A 16,480-nucleotide genomic window follows, 5' to 3' on the forward strand; every position below is an offset into this window, starting at 1 on the left:
GAGCCTGTTACACAGCTCGATAATCTGTCCGCACGGGCTGCTATTACATTAGGGTTTTATCTGTCATCCACTAATATACTGTATGTAGATGTATTCTACAGAAAAGAAAAAAGGCAGCTGCAGAGAAGTTAAACTCTCCACACAAATGCAGATAGTCCTATCGCCCAGCATGGGTGATGGCAAAAAGATAGCAACAGGAATTAATTCTCTGGACATAAGGAAAGTGCTGAAAAAGAAGCCAAAATGCCATGCAGCATCCTACAGCACGAGATGCAAACTATTTACTACGAAAGACCACAGAAGCAAGAAGCATGATCATCATACCATAGGATCCACGTCCAGCCATCTTGTGAAACTGCTGCCATGTCAAAGGACCCTGCACATGCTGTATATTCTCCCAGGTCCGTCCTGTTCTTTTCTTTTGGATGGCATCCTGCAAGAATGGCTGTAGCGATAGTAGCATGCGCACCACATCCTGAGAGGGGAGCATGCTCACATCAAGCACTACCCCAAAAAAAAACATCAGAATTAAAAAAAAATAAATGAACATAAAATTTTTAGTATTTTTTCATTACAAGTCTGTACGCAAACACTCAAAAGACACCAAAAAAAGGTAATCCTCCTCTTTATGACCCTATGCAGTCTTGTGCAAAAGACTTGTAACGTTCCATTTTTTGTTATGTTTGTAATAAAGGATTTACATTGGGAGAATGTGTCCTATTTAAAGTGCCACTGACATTATAACTTTCAAAATCTAAATCAACAGTAGATGTTATATAAAGCAAGTTTACAATTCACATTCATTATTTTTTTTTTTTTTAGTTATCATGGAGAACACGGCACTTCCTGTTTTCTGACAGGTTTTTTTTTTTCCTCAAAGAGTCAGAAAACAGGAAGTCCTGTGTATCCCCGGCCATCCGAGCACTCACAGAGAGAAGACAGTCATGTAATTGATGGACACATCGAGCCGTGACTGGCCGATGTGCCTTCAGGAGACTGGACCTGGATTTCTGGTAAGTTCAGCTTTGTTTTACAGCATGATAACAACAAAAAAATGAATGTAAATTGCAAACTTGCTTTATTTCACATCTACTGTTAATTTAGATTTTGAAAGTTAAAACGACAGGGACACTAAGTTTCTTTCCTGCAGTGCTCATCAAAATATATATGGGCCAGTGGTGGCCATAACCATGTTGCACCTGTGTACCTCACATTTTCAAAGAAGATATTAAAGGGGTTTTCCTACGAAGGACACTTATCCCATAGGTATGATCTGTGAAGGTTAGACCACTGAGACAACCACTTACATATGCACTTTATTATCTTCCTTTGGCACCTAAAGCTGACTGGAGAGATAGTACTCATATCAATACCTATCTATCCCATTCAAACAGGGACACAGGAACGCCTATCTTGTGATCAGTGAAGGTCACAGTGGTCAGAACCCCAGGATAAGACACTTAAACCCTATTGGGCCTTTCCATGGAAAACCACCTAAAAAGTAAATATTGAGGACATGGTAGGTAAGTATTACCTTAAGGTAGTGACTTACAATTCAACTGTTTTCTTCTGTCATTGTGATTTAGCTGCTTAAAGAGGTTCTTCAGCTTTATAAAATTGACTGCCTATCCTAGGCATCAAAATTAGATAATTAGGGGTCCAACTCTAGGTCCCCCGTCCCGTCCCCCCACAGACATGCTGTTTAAAGGGAACCAATCACGCTGAAAATCGCCCTAATGATAAGGAAACGTGCTGGCACATCACCCATCACGCTTCCCAAACATCCCCCTGTACCCTCCGTGCCCCCGTATTCTTACTTTTATGATGTCCCGCGCTGTATGTAAATGCCGGGCAAGTAGTCACGGTGGGCGTATCTAGTCACGTTCCTGGGCAGTGGAATCACTGTAATCAAGCCCAGAGGGGCATGATTGAAAGACCTGCGTTCCGCCAACGTCAACCGGGGCCTGCATTCCATGCCGGCGGCGTGCCGACGTCTTCAGGACACAGAGCATGCGCAGTACGTCAGCATCTTCTCCCGCCGTACAGCGCATGCGCGGCGTGCTAAAGAAGTCGCCGCGCCGCAGACAACGCAGGCCCCCGGCGGCGTTGGTGGAATGCAGGTCTTTCAATTACGGCCCTCTGGGCGTGATTACAGCGATTCTACCGGCCAGGACCATGACCAGATACGCCAACCGTGACTACTTGCCCGGCATTTACATACAGAGTAGGACATCATAAAAGTAAGAATACGGTCTAATAGAGGGGGGGCACTGAAGGTACAGGGGGATGTTTGGGAAGCGTGCTGGGTGATTTTCGGCGAGATTGGTTCCCTTTAAAGAGTCCACGCGACTTTGAATGAGCTGATCCTCAGATGTCGCTGGGAGTCATCTCCCTGCCAATCTAATACTGATCCTTGGGGATAGGCCATCAATGTTCGATGAGATAACCCCTTTATTAGCCACACTTTTTATAGACAGAGCTATAATGTGTTACTGACTTCTGCTTGGCTAGGTTGTCTAACACTGAGAATACTGCTCTGTCCCTCCTCCATGCTTTACACTGCATAAAGCACTAATTCATGAGGCCTTCTGAAGTCAGCTGACATGAATGACCTGAATCAGATGAAGTCCTCGAAACAGAATGGTATTGATAGGAAAGAGGCAGCGGCCGCCATGCCATCATATGGCTTCACGTACTACTTGTTCTTCTTTCTCTACATCATGTGATAAAAGCTTGTATGAATACAGTCTTATGAGGAAATACTTTACTACCCCTTCTAGCAGGATTAAGTGTTTTGCCTTGTGAAGAACAGACACGTGTACGTAACAAGATTATTTTCCAAACAGAATAATGATCAAACTACATTATGCCATGACTGCATCTGCAGAAAGCAAGCAAGGGGGAAGGAGAAGTGCATGGACATTAGTATTAAGCCCTGTGCTAGGCTCACATTCAGCTAATGTATGACTTCTGAGGAGGAGCATGGCCCATGAGACAAATCGCCATTTACACAAAAAGTACAGGCGAACATTTCCAGTAACCTGCTTTAGAGGAATAGATCATTCCTAACCTGGTGCTATAAATGTCTCTAACTGGTATAAGATGTCCCTTTATACAATACTAGAAAATGTACCCGGCGCTGCCCGGGTATAAAGTGTCAGTGTGTTAATTAGATTTGTTCTAAGGTGCCCAGGAGGCCAAGCTAAAGGTATTGTTTCATCTGAGTTAATCAGTGGAATTAGTGTATACCTGTAGTGCATAGTTGGAGGGGTTCTGTATACCCACAATGTATAGTTTTTAGGGGTCTCGCATACCTATAGTGTATAGTTGGGGGGGTCCTGTATACCTGTAGTGTGTATTTGGGGGGGGGGGCTGTATACCTGTAGTGTATAGTTGAGGGAGGTCCTGTATACCTGCAGTGTACAGTTGGTGAAGGTCCTGTATACCTGTACTGTATAGTTTGGGGGTCCTGTATACCTGTAGTATATAGTTGGTGCTGTATACCTGTAATGTATAGTTGGTGGAGGTCTTGTATACCTGTAGTTTATAGTTTGAGAGTCCTGGATACCTGTAGTGTATAATTGGTGGAGGTCTTGTATACCTGTAGTATATAGTTCGGGGGTCCTGTATACCTGTAGTAAATAGTTTGAGGGTCCTGTATAACTATAGTAAAGAGTTGGTGGAGGTCCTGTATACCTGTAGTGTATAGTTTGGGGTCCTATATACCTGTAGTATATAGCTGGTGGAGTTCCTGTATACCTGTAGTATATTTGGGGTCCTGTATACTTGTAGTATAGAGTTGGTGAAGGTGCTGTATACCTGTATTATAGAGTTGGTGTAGGTCCTGTATACCTGTAGTGTATAGTTTGGGGTCCTATATACCTGTAGTATATAGTTGGTGGAGTTCCTGTATACCTGTAGTGCATAGTTTTGAGGTCCTGTATACCTGTAGTGTATAGTTTGGGGTCCTGTATACCTGTAGTATATAGTTGGTGGAGGTACTGTATACCTAAAGTATATAGTTGGTGGAGGTCCTGTATACCTGTAGTATATAGTTTTGGGGTCCTGTATACCTGTAGTGTAAAGTTTGGGGTCCTGTATACCAGTAGTATATAGTTGTGTGGAGGTCCCGTGCACCTATAGTGTATAGTTTTGGGGTCCTGTATACCTGTAGTGTCCTGTATACCTGCAGGGTCGTATTTACCCGTATGGCAGTGTTATTCAGTCACAGTGTGTCGGTATTGGTCATGTCTGGTATGGCGGTGTTATCCAGTCACAGTATGGTGGTATTGGTCAGGTCTGGTGTGGCGGTGTTATCCAGTCATGGTATGGTGGTATCGGTCAGGTCTGGTATAGCGGTGTTATCCAGTCACAGTATGGCAGTATTTGTCAGGTCTGATATGATTGTGTTATCCAGTCACAGTATGGCGGTATTGGTCAGGTCTGGTATGATAGTGTTACCCAGTCACAGTATGGCGGTATTGGTCAGGTCTGGTATGGAGGTGTTATCCAGTCACAGTATGGCGGTATTGGTCAGGTCTGGTGTGGCGGTGTTACCCAGTCACAGTATGGTGGTATTGGTCAGGTCTGGTATGGCGGTGTTATCCAGTCACAGTATGGCTGTATTGGTCAGGTCTGGTGTGGCAGTGTTACCCAGTCACAGTTTGGTATACCTGTAGTGCCCTGTATATACATGTACTGTATAGATGGAGTAGGGGGCCCTGTATATACATGTACTGTATAGATGGAGTAGGGGGCCCTGTATATACATGTACTGTATAGATGGAGTAGGGGGTCCTGTATATACATGTCCTGTATAGATGGAGTAGGGGGCCCTGTATATACATGTACTGTATAGATGGAGTAGGGGGCCCTGTATATACATGTACTGTATAGATGGAGTAGGGGGTCCTGTATACATGTACTGTATAGATGGAGTAGGGGGTCTACCAGTTATTACTGTGGATGTTGTGAGGCAGCTTCCCTAGCAACCATTGCTCCCTGTGAAAATGGAAGCAGTAATCCTATTGGTTGCTAAGGCTCCAACTGCCGTGTCTGCTGCAGCTAATTATATCACCTGTGTTTGCAGTGAGGAGATTTTCCCATTCATCTCTATGGGGCGCCTCTCTTTCCCCTCCCCCTCCCCTACTGTACATCTGGCGGGGACGGGACCTTCGCAATAACCTTCCCAGGCACCCAATGTATCTGTGTGCCAAATTTGGGATCAAACGGTTCAGGCGTTTGGAAGTCTATAGAGGACAGACAGACTTTGATTTTTATGATATAGATGTAAGAGATTTAAACTCTTACGCAAAAGTCATAGACAACAAAAGACGCAAAAGACATAGATTAACATACATGTAAGATATACATAGATCACACATAGAACCGAATAGTATAGTAATAGTATGAACAGAATAGTATGAAGATAAAGGGCTCACCATTGTTGTGTGGCCAGAGGTGGAACGTAGCACTTCTGACCAGAGAGTCGTCAACTCTTCCCCCGGTTGGATTATCCACATACTGTCTTCCCTGCTCTAGTGCATTTAAGCATTCTGGCCAAGCATCTGAACTCTCCACCCTTACTCTGTCCAAGTTAGTATTGGGTCCTTCCAAAAAATAATCAGATTTATTACATGAAACGTCCCAGATTCCTCCATTACTGGTAAAAGGCCTAGTGCATTGACTCTGGAGAAGCAAGAGAAGAGCAGGTGGAGGAGGGTCCTCACTTCTCCGTGCTGCTTCTCTCATGTTCAGTCTTCTCTCCACTGCCTGCCCTATGTAAGAGGATCTGCCAAATATGTCCATTTCATCCTCTATAAATAGGCCAGAGTGATAACCAAGTCTACGGTTGACAATGGCACTGAAGCCACAGGTGCATCGATACTGGTCTTCATTTGAAGAGTCTGGGATGTAGATGCCTACGTCAGATCCTTTGATATTCAGATTGCAGGCACATATGCAACAGCTATCAAAGTTCCTGTCCTTGAAAATATTTAGAACAGAGTCAGACAGAAGTAAAGTAACATAAAGGCTATGGGCCTCAGGAGCTGGGTGGCTGCTAGCCGGCTCAACAGAACTCAATGGCCTTGTTGTAGATGGAGTAGAAGCTGGAGAACAGAGGTCTGTGCTATCGTACTTCACTGAGCCTTGGCCACTGGCTCCTCCAGCACCTTTTGGAGTTCTAGGAGTTCTTGGTGTGCGGGGAGTGGGAACAGAAAACCTGGGAGTAGCTGGAGAAGGCAAGACGCCACCAGTCCCCCCATTGCTGGGCGGAGCTGTACTGCAAGGAGCAAGAGGGGTGTTGGTCTGTGGAGTGTTGAGCTGTAGGTAATCTTGGTCTGTCAGACTCCCTTCACTTGGCACATTCCTATAAGTAAAAGTGAGTGATATATATTTAATAGTGGTGTACTTACTAAAATGCACAATAAAATTATTGCAAATGAAGGGTTTCTGGTTTCAGTATACTCACATATAGCCATCTCTGTTAAAAGGGGCAGCAGGTGGTAAAGGAAGGTGTTGAATTTTTGGAGGAGCAGCCCAGGAAGGTCGATATATGCAAGCGTCCGGTATTTTTAAGGACAGCAGGCACTGACTGGGCAATGATTTAAGTGGTGCAAACATTGAGGTACCCAGAAAAGGTTGATAGGAAGGGACTCTGTACACAAAGGAAAAATCCTATTGGGGAGGAAAAAAGATCTCTGTTAGTCAATGTACGATAAAGACTTTTCCCAGCAATCATATACAAATATCAGGACATTTACTATATATTTTATTTATTAAAATTTGATAAGAAAATGTAAAAGCTTCTCATATTCTGTGATGACAAATATGATTCTTTTAACAGAAGTCATTAATTCCTGACCACAAGTGTCTTGTTAAAAAGGACCTGTAGCCAATCCCCACAAAATTGTTGTCCTGGCTGATTGACAGCCCGCTCAGTCAATCAGTGCCCGGAGAAAAACTGTAAAATACCCTACTCTATAAACAATCAAATGAAACAGATTTAGTATTTAAACTGAACGCCTACCTTAATCTCCTCAGGTTTGGGACTGCATAGGCCTTCTTCAATTTCCATTTTGAACTCTACGTGTTGCATGGAGGCCAAATTGACCATTGGACTTTCCATCATACCAAGAGTTGTTGCAGTGTCTGAGCCCATGGTATCCTTGTACATCATGATTGGCGAAAAGGCGGGATGCTGCTCCAGGGAAGGTGGGGTTGGAAACATCCTCTGCAGATCAGCTGTTGCTAGAGAAATCAAGAGGAATACATATTAGAGAAGGACATAAGGTGATTATCCGACCTGCCAAGGAATAGACAGAAATGCCCTGTGAGCTCCAAGCTGTACACTGCTGCTTTAAAGCCTACAAAGCTACAGTGTGCAAATGTTTATACTCACTTGGTAGGTATGGAACTGTTGCTCTTCCATCTTTACTAACATTCCGATCTTCTGATCCACCCATGGGAACTTTCATTGCACGGGTGCCTGGAGATCCCGCCTTGACAGAGAGTTTAGAAAATGTATCATTGTCTGATATTGTCTCATACTACATAAAATTTTACTGAACAGAACTGTACAACTATTTGAAATATGGTAAGAACAAAAATAGTTCACAGATCAAATATCACCTGCGTGTGTGTAATGTAATTATTATTATTATTAATCAATTCCTGCAAAGGATGTACCATCCTAACTGCACTGTTCTTATCACAACAGGACGTAATAGTGTCCCGCCAGCAGGCGGTGCCACCCATAACATACAGCCAATAATTTGCTCTAAAGGCCAAGGATTTCAGTTTTCTAATCATAATGACATTTAGAATAATGTTCTAAATGCAAAAGTTGCATAAAAACACAATGTTTTTCTTGCAGACGCAATGCTAACGTACTTATCTCCACTCATAACTATTAAACTGTCTCTAAGAGCATTTTACACGTAACACCGCACCTTCACTTAGGCTAGGTTCACACTGCGTTTTCAGCATCCGTTTAACGCATCCGTTTTTTGCAAAAAACGCATGAAAAACGGATTGCAAAAAACGGATTCATTTGTGTGCATCCGTTTTTCCATTGACTTCCATTATAAAAAAAAACGGATCCGTTTTTTTTGGCGGACCAAAACGGACCAAAAAACGTTGCTGACCCTATTTTTCTGGACGTTAAAAAAAACGGATCCGTTAAACGGATGCTGAAAACGCAGTGTGAACCTAGCCTTACCAACGCATTTCACTGCCAAAATATTTGTTGTAAAAATGTTATCAAAGATTTTAAACATACCAAGTCCTCATCTTCAGAATTATCAAATATGTTGTCCAGGTCATTGAGAGACGGAGCCAGATCGGTGACCTGTGTGAGGCTAGCTGCCACCCCGCGGTCCTGCCGTGGGTCTGTAAAGCCAAAGAGAAAGAGAATGTTATATAATAGGTGTTAAGGTATTTTAAAGGGGTTATCCGGCCATTTGAAAAATGTCTGCAATGATGTTGGGGCTGCATAGAAAATAATAGACGTCCTTTTCTTACCTCACCATGTTGAGACAGTGTGGGAACAGAAGACCCCACAAGAGGACCCTGGGGGAGTGTGGTTCGGTAAGAAAAAGGACAAATTACTATGCGGCCCCAGCACTACAGCAAACATTCCTTAAAAGTCACTTTTTAAAATAGTAATAAGAGAAAAATAAATTTATATTATATAAAAAAGGAAGAGAATGTATGATGTAGATTAATGTTGTTAAATCTTCCTCGATACCCACCATACCCTCTAAATGATATCAAAATATCTACCTGACTTTGACATGGGGCTAAAAATGGACATGGCATCTTTCCCATCAGGCACTGGCGCAGGATGTTCTGTAGGTGATGCATCCTTCTCAAACCCATCATCAGCCTGAAAAAACATAACATGGTTACCAATATCAGTACACATTGTCCCAGATTTATGAAGACTGTTGGGTTTTCAAAATCCCTACATTATGGTTTTCGCTTCTCTTCCCACTAGATTTACTATGGCCCCTCAGTTTGCACCAAAACAGCAAATAAAGTTGATCAGCTAAAAACTTAAAAAACAAAGGATCTTGAGACCCAAGTGACAACTAACCTGTAATCCATAACGGTCAACCTATTACTGTTCTAGAGAACAAACTGGTGGCAGTTTAAGAACCTAAATTCTCCAGACGGGTTCCCTTTTAAATAGAGCGTTTAATGTATCATCCCAAAATATTAGTCAACAGGGAGTTAAAATATGTGTGTGTGTGTAAGTTAAATCATGATAAATGAGGGGCGGGAGGAGGCCACGCCTCCTCCCCGCCTAGTCACGACCCCCCAAGCTCCCCCAGCCCGCCCATCAGGCAAGCGGATCATACGGCAGGCGTACGCCAGGGAGAAGGGGCAAATCTGCATTGGCGTACACCTCGGGCGGACGTTTCATAAATGTCCCACTATATGCATACATTTATTTTTTATTTTTTGTTAAATACCTTCTGCTTCCGAGAAGGCTCCCGTTCTGCTCCCATCTTGCATTTTTTGCTTGTGGTGGTGAAACTATACTTAATATCCCCATCCTCAAATGTATATGGATCTGTGGAGTCCCCGAAGCCTTCACATGGATGCAGGGTAAGGTGGTTCACATAATGAAGGTCTGATATAACCGGTCGCTTCTCATCCAAGACTTTGAAACGTTTGTTGGGCTGAGACAGGAGCCTGAAGTGGTGGAAACAAATGGTCAAAGTAAGAAACTGCATCCATTCTGTTAGTGTTGATTTACCCTCATTCAGTATTAGCTTTACCTTCATGTCTGACAAGGCCTGCAAATCATCAATCAGTACTTTGGAAGTAGAAACCAAGGCTCTGTACACCTCTCGTCTTGAACCTACACTAGAGCTACGCATTGGGAGAATCTCACCTTCAATGGAAGGCTGCAAAGTATTTGACCATCTACATATAGATTGAGATGCAAGAAAATGGATCTCTATTGTAAAAAAGTATACAGTGCTGTACTTCTAGATATTTTATTGGGTCTTTTAACGCATCATAAAGTACACTTTTAGTGTAATTTAAAAAGTATGCTAACACAAACCAGTTCATTGTATGCTAAATGAACAATCTTTTGCCACATGCTGGGGCTCAACACACCAGAGATATACGTCATCGTAATACCCCCAACATAGGCTCAAAACAAACAGGCAAGTAACCTTTTTCCAGTAAAAAGCCGACGCCATGTCTTACCTTTTAAGTGCAGTGCTCTCAGATCCCACCTCCTGCTTAGCCTCGTACCACTCTCCCTGGATTTCTGGTGGCCTAAAGTCTTGACTGCCAATAGCTGGGAGTTTGTAACCATGCCAGCTGTCCTCAGTGTCCCGATTCTGGGGAAGGCCAGCACAGTACAGACTGGTCTCACTCATTTCTGTCATCAAAGGCAGGCCAAGGTTAGCCGCCATTATCGTCCTGTCATCAAGTGGTTGCATTTCCAAACCATTAGGATAAAGATTTGAGACTGCCACTTCCTGATCAGGAATTTCAACTTCTTGTTGCGGAGGCTGTGGGCTAAGAGTAGGGGGCATTGGGGAGGCGGGTGAATGTGGGGAGTCTGCGGGAGGTACTGGCAATAGTTGATCTAGTTCCCCTGCAGGTGCAATGGTGGAGAATTGTCTGTTTGTGGTAGTGGTGGTTGTTCCAGCTGCAGGCTCTGTTCCTTGGCGTTGCTGCACAGTTTGTTCCTGTGTCATGCATTGTTCACTCTGGGTTGGAGATGGTCGATGATGGAATGGAGTTGTGGCCTTTTTCTGCAGTTTATCTGCCTTTTCTTGGCGATCATTAGGTTTGTGCTTGGAAGATGCAGAAGGCTGTAGGGAAGAGTTGTTGGAAGAAGGGTTTCCGCCTACACAAGCCTGGGAAACAGAGGGAGGACGAGCTGCACTTTGTGCACCACGCTGTTTGGACAACCTGTGCCTGTAGAAAGAGGTACACATGGCATACAAGATGATAGTATTGCCTCCTGACAGCCATTACACATAAACAAATGTATAGTACCTGAGACAAAGCCTAATAATGCTGTAATATTTAGGTAGTTTACCTGGCAGCTGTAAATAAGGTTTTTACACTGTTTGGATATTTCCTGACACCTCACAGTTACATACACAGTTACATCATACTTCTCTCCGTACTTAACTATAAAATGACAATATGACATGGCTTACTGTAAGTGCACATACACAGATGACACATTCCCTTAATACAAGGGGGATTACACAGCATGATCAGTGTTCTTTAATGGTTTTGAATTACATTAGGGGGCAACTCCGGCCATCATATGATATTTACACATAGGTAAAACAGTACTTGAATCTGTCCACTATAACTTAAGTTCCAAATAGGTGACACTGTTAGAGCTGATAAAGCAAGGATAAATATGTTAGGTTTTAATTCTCTAGTGCAAAGAGACAAAGACATCCTCTAAAGTGCTGAAAGCAGAAATGACTCCTCATCCCCTACCCCACAACCCTATCCCTGCTTAAAGAAGTTATCCAGAATCAGAAAAGGCACTGCTATTTTCTTGCAAGAAAAGCCCCACTCTTGTCCTCAGGTTGTGTGTAATATTACAATTCAGCTCCATTCACTTCAATAGAACAGAACTGCAAAACCTCATCCAAACTAAGGACAGGAGAGGTGCTGTTTATGGAAAAAAGCAACCACGTCTTTCTAAGCCTGGATAACCCCTTTAACAGGGATGGCCTATCTTCCAGCTGATTTTCAATCATCAAGGTGGTATGGGTTTTAGAGGGGAATGTGTTACAGCAGTCAGCACTTCAGGGGCTTGGGAACACCTCTATGACACCGATTCCAGAACATAGAAAACATGCTCCAGTACAGATACGATAAGTGTCTCCTTGACACCTATCTAACAGTGTTAGTAGTTAGAAACATGAATTGCAAATGACAGATTCACTTTAATGGTTGTAGTAGAAAGGTGTATGTTTGCTCCAAAACACTAGAGCCACCAGACACTGTACTTGTAAGTGGCACTGTACATGTAACTGGAGTCTATTCTAGTAAGTCAGAAATAGAACAAGATGTATTATAACTAGAAAGTATTAGACACGCTAGTCGGGTCTATGGCTCACCTGGAACATGAACAATTGACTCTCTGGGCAGGATCCACAAAGTCCCAAGGTGTTCTGTTAATAGTCACTTCTTCTTCTTGCTGGTTGGGCATATTTGACCTTAAAGAGAAAACACTGGTGAAATGTTTTGAAAATAAGCTGAGGATCTATCATAATGTGCTGTCTTGAATCATATTCTCTTTAATATGTTAGCAATTGACATAGGAAAAGATTTTGTAGACAAGGTTAAACAATGACACAAAATTGTGTAACAGGCTAGATTGAGGGGACATATTTTCCCTGGAAATGGTGAAACAAACTGCAGTTCAATTATTCTAGTTATAAAATAATGCACTTGAGGAAAAGGAATGCTCTGTCTGAGGTTTGTATCAGTAATTCTGTGTTAGCAAAGACTTTAGAAGAGAAGGATATAGGGGTAGTGATTTCCGACAGCCACAAAATGAGTCACCAGTGCAGCTACGTGGTGGGGAAAGCAAATCGTATGTTCGATTGTGCTTAGCTAGCTACTCAGAAGGTGGCAGATGGCAGAGGAGAACTTAAGGTATTTTACTGTAAACAGACTATTTCACCTTGCCATGTACACTGATCCATAGAAACATAACATAATTTTAACATATGTTATTGCCCAACAAAAGTTATGAAAATTACTAATAGACTCTTATGGGAAATGCACTATAGGTGCACTTACTGCAGCATGGCGTGTTCAGGTCTATGTAAAGTTGGTGATGTCACGTCAAACTGCCGACACCTGCTGCAGTGGTGGGACAGACTGGAGCAGCAGGTGTCGGCAGTTTATGTGACGTGACATCACTAACTTTACAGAGACCTGAACGCGCCATGCTGTAGTAAGTGCAGAGAAAATGCACTACAGGTCCATAAGAGTCTATTAGTAATTTTCATAACTTTTGTTGGGCAATAATATTTGTTAAAATTATTTTGCCCCGACTTTCCCTTTAACTTTTAAAGAACATTAGAAAATTTTTACAAATCACAAAACAAATGCATTTCCATGAAAGGAAAATGTTCCCAAAAGGTGTTTATCAGAGTCTTTATGGAGATACTAATTGTAAACAAGATGGCACAATCTAATGGCAGCAGATCAGAACCAATTGAGAAAACGCTATTTTACTAAAATAGTAGTAGATGCCAGGACAAAACTTTCAGCAGATGTGGATAGTAAACACACAATAAGTCTGTGTAAGCATTTAGGATGAACATATGCCTATCCTAGGATGAAGTTAGAAATAATGTGCAGACTGGATGAACCAGAAGATATATTTGTGCTGACAATCTTCTATGTTTCTAGTTTAAAGAATTATTTTGAACTTGTAGGGACGGCTCCCTAGCCCACTGGCCATTTGCACCCAGTTGAGGTTGGTGGGAAGGAAAAAAAACAGATAAAGGCACAGTAAGAGCAGTTTGTGTAACTTCTGTTGACTTTAATGGTAGTTGTGCAAACAGTATAGCCCCCTGAGCTACATTGTTTACGGAACTCCTGAAGCTAAACAGTGAAGCTTGTGGGATGACATTTGAGCAACTCCTTTTAAAGTCAATGGGAGTTACGTAAATTGCCTAACTCCAAACACTTTGGCTATTTTTTGGCTTCCCAAGCTCCTTTGGCAGCAACAGACATACCAGAAAGCCATTTTTACAATCTAGGAATGCCCCTTCAAATGGCTGATCTTAATGTGGATAGTTACTTACTTTGATGGACTTCTGTTAAGAATGCACTCCCTCCAAGCTCTCTGTGCCAAATGACTCCGCAACTTCATATAACTTCTCCCCCCACGTTTAGGGCTGTGCCTCAAATGGCCAACACAGTCTCCAGTTGACTGGCTATTGCCACTTGCCGTTACAGACCTGATGTCTCCTGTAATTTTAAAATAACATTTCCTTAATACACCAACTTAACCGCTGTAACATTTAAGCACTATAAAACTGATATAGCATATAAATATATACACACAAACACACAGTGAAACCTGTGAAGGGTTGGGATATATAAGGCAGCAAGTGACTAAGTGTAAAAATAGTATACACTCCTGTTCTGAGCCCATATCACTGAACGAATGCGACATAGTGCCTGGGTATATACGCTTAAATAGGTTCCGATGGTGCCGTTCATATAGACACAACTGCATCCGTATATACCACTAAGCTACTAACTTTATATAGGTTAATAACATAGTAGTATATACAGGACACAGTTGTGTCTATATGAATGTTACTATTGGAACCTATTTATACCCATGCACTACGTCACATTCATTCAGTGATCTAGTCACAGCTCTCTGCCTGTCAGAGGTCAGTGCGGGGGATGATTGACAGGCCACTAACCAGTCTGCTTGTCAATCATCCTTGCACTGCACGCCAACAGACAGCGCTCTGACTAGTCACAGCAGGCGGCTCCCCACCCAGATGACTAGTTGCCGCCCTTCTCCCTCCCTCGCGTGGCGCAGTAAAACTACTTTTTCCTTGCTGTAACGCTACTGCCATAGCTGTGTCTGGTAGCTTCAGGGATTTGTGCAGCGGTAAACCTTATCAGCAAAATTGTGCCGATTGCTTCCCTTTAAGGAACATGACAAAAAGCAGAGAGTTCAAGGTGTTGACTTGGCCTCCAAATTCTACTGAACTCTAAATCATCAAGCATCTGTGAAATCCGCAAGCAAACCGCCCTGATCCAGGACACCTTCAGATGACAGTGTCTGAACAGGTCAGAGCTTTAACGTGCAGAAATGTACAGAATTCAGCACTGCAGAACAGTGTCTGCACAGGAGACTGTGGCCACAGCCCAAGGAACCCAACTCTAAGGGGGCAGTCACACATTACATGATTACAGACTGTGCACAGAAGATTAGATGTGCTACAGACCTGAATCACAGAACTCCTGGCATCATTATGATGCCATTAGGTTTGTCACACTCTATATACAAACAGGTCAATAATTTCTGTGAATACAATAGTAGTAGCAGCACAAACAATTTTAACAACACATTCAAAAGACCTAGCTTCCTAGGTTTTCAAACACATTTCTGTTGCTAGTGAACACAACACACAATTATAAACTATTGTTTAAAATATATAACTATTCATTATGCTCTATTAAAAAAAACCAAAAAAAAACATAATGGCACAATCATGTTATTCCTATTGGGTTTTTCTATTCAAATTGTTAGAATGTGAATATAAATAACTAAATGAGTATTAAAACTGAAAGGGGACGAGTGCTAACCTCTGACAACAATTAAACAGCCCAACTTCCTCTAGTTCTGCTCACCACAGGAGGAACAGTACATAAATAGGGGGTTCTCCAACAGGGAAAACCCTTTTCCCCCAGAATTAAGAATGTAGCTGCAATTTTCTGAATTGGACACAAGAGGGCGCCAACAGATTGTTAAATATCTAATGCCTTGAATTCCTACTCTGAGAACAAGTTGTTCTCAAACAATGTTTAAGAAACCGCAGCTCCTAATCTTCCTGTGTTTCAAAGGTAAAGTACATAACTAAATAACAAAGCAAACTTCAAAACTTGGACCAGATTGTTGCACATGTACAATGTTACAACACTGCAGCACGAACATCAATACTTAAGTACATCATAATATACGATTAAGACTCCCATACAAATCGAGCAAAATAATCAATAAGCATAACCATGTTTATATATACACAACCGTTCAAAAGTTTGGGGTCACATTGAAATGTCCTTATTTTTGAAGGAAAAGCACTGTACTTTTCAATGAAGATAACTTTAAACTACTCCTAACTTTAAACAAAAACACTCTATACATTGCTAATGTGGTAAATGACTATTCTAGCTGCAAATGTCTGGTTTTTGATGCAATATCTACATAGGTGTATAAAGGCCCATTTCCAGCAACTATCACTCCAGTGTTCTAATGGTACAATGTGTTTGCTCATTGGCTCAGAAGGCTAATTGATGATTAGAAAACCCTTGTGCAATCATGTTCACACATCTGAAAACAGTCTAGCTCGTTACAGAAGCTACAAAACTGACCTTCCTTTGAGCAGTTTGAGTTTCTAAAGCATCACATTTGTGGGGTCAATTAAACGCTCAAAATGGCCAGAAAAAGAGAACTTTCAGCTGAAACTCGACAGTCTATTCTTGTTCTTAGAAATGAAGGCTATTCCATGGGAGAAATTGCAAAAAAATTGAAGATTTCCTACAACGGTGTGTACTACTCCCTTCAGAGGACAGCACAAACAGGCTCTAACCAGAGTAGAAAAAGAAGTGGGAGGCCGCGTTGCACAACTAAGCAGGAAGATAAGCACATTAGAGTCTCTAGTTTAAGAAACAGACGCCTCACAGGTCCCCAACTGGCATCTTCATTAAATAGTAC

General features: G+C 42.2%; 1 protein-coding gene across 1 annotated transcript in view; it reads right to left on the reverse strand.

Moving 5' to 3' along the window:
* The window catches only part of MED13L (mediator complex subunit 13L), a 101,454-nt gene that overhangs the window by 13,424 nt on the left and 71,550 nt on the right, over positions 1-16,480 (reverse strand). The window contains exons 8-18 of the mRNA XM_069961420.1: positions 13,824-13,989; positions 12,120-12,218; positions 10,225-10,947; positions 9,477-9,699; positions 8,785-8,887; positions 8,282-8,391; positions 7,403-7,502; positions 7,031-7,251; positions 6,473-6,678; positions 5,442-6,370; positions 325-504 (exon numbers count right to left, since the gene is read on the reverse strand). Of these exons, the coding sequence (XP_069817521.1) occupies positions 325-504; positions 5,442-6,370; positions 6,473-6,678; positions 7,031-7,251; positions 7,403-7,502; positions 8,282-8,391; positions 8,785-8,887; positions 9,477-9,699; positions 10,225-10,947; positions 12,120-12,218; positions 13,824-13,989 (3,060 nt within the window). The remainder of the gene's footprint in view (positions 1-324; positions 505-5,441; positions 6,371-6,472; positions 6,679-7,030; positions 7,252-7,402; positions 7,503-8,281; positions 8,392-8,784; positions 8,888-9,476; positions 9,700-10,224; positions 10,948-12,119; positions 12,219-13,823; positions 13,990-16,480) is intronic.

The sequence above is a fragment of the Dendropsophus ebraccatus genome, chromosome 3 (genome assembly GCF_027789765.1).
Source record: "Dendropsophus ebraccatus isolate aDenEbr1 chromosome 3, aDenEbr1.pat, whole genome shotgun sequence".
Lineage (NCBI taxonomy): Eukaryota > Metazoa > Chordata > Amphibia > Anura > Hylidae > Dendropsophus > Dendropsophus ebraccatus.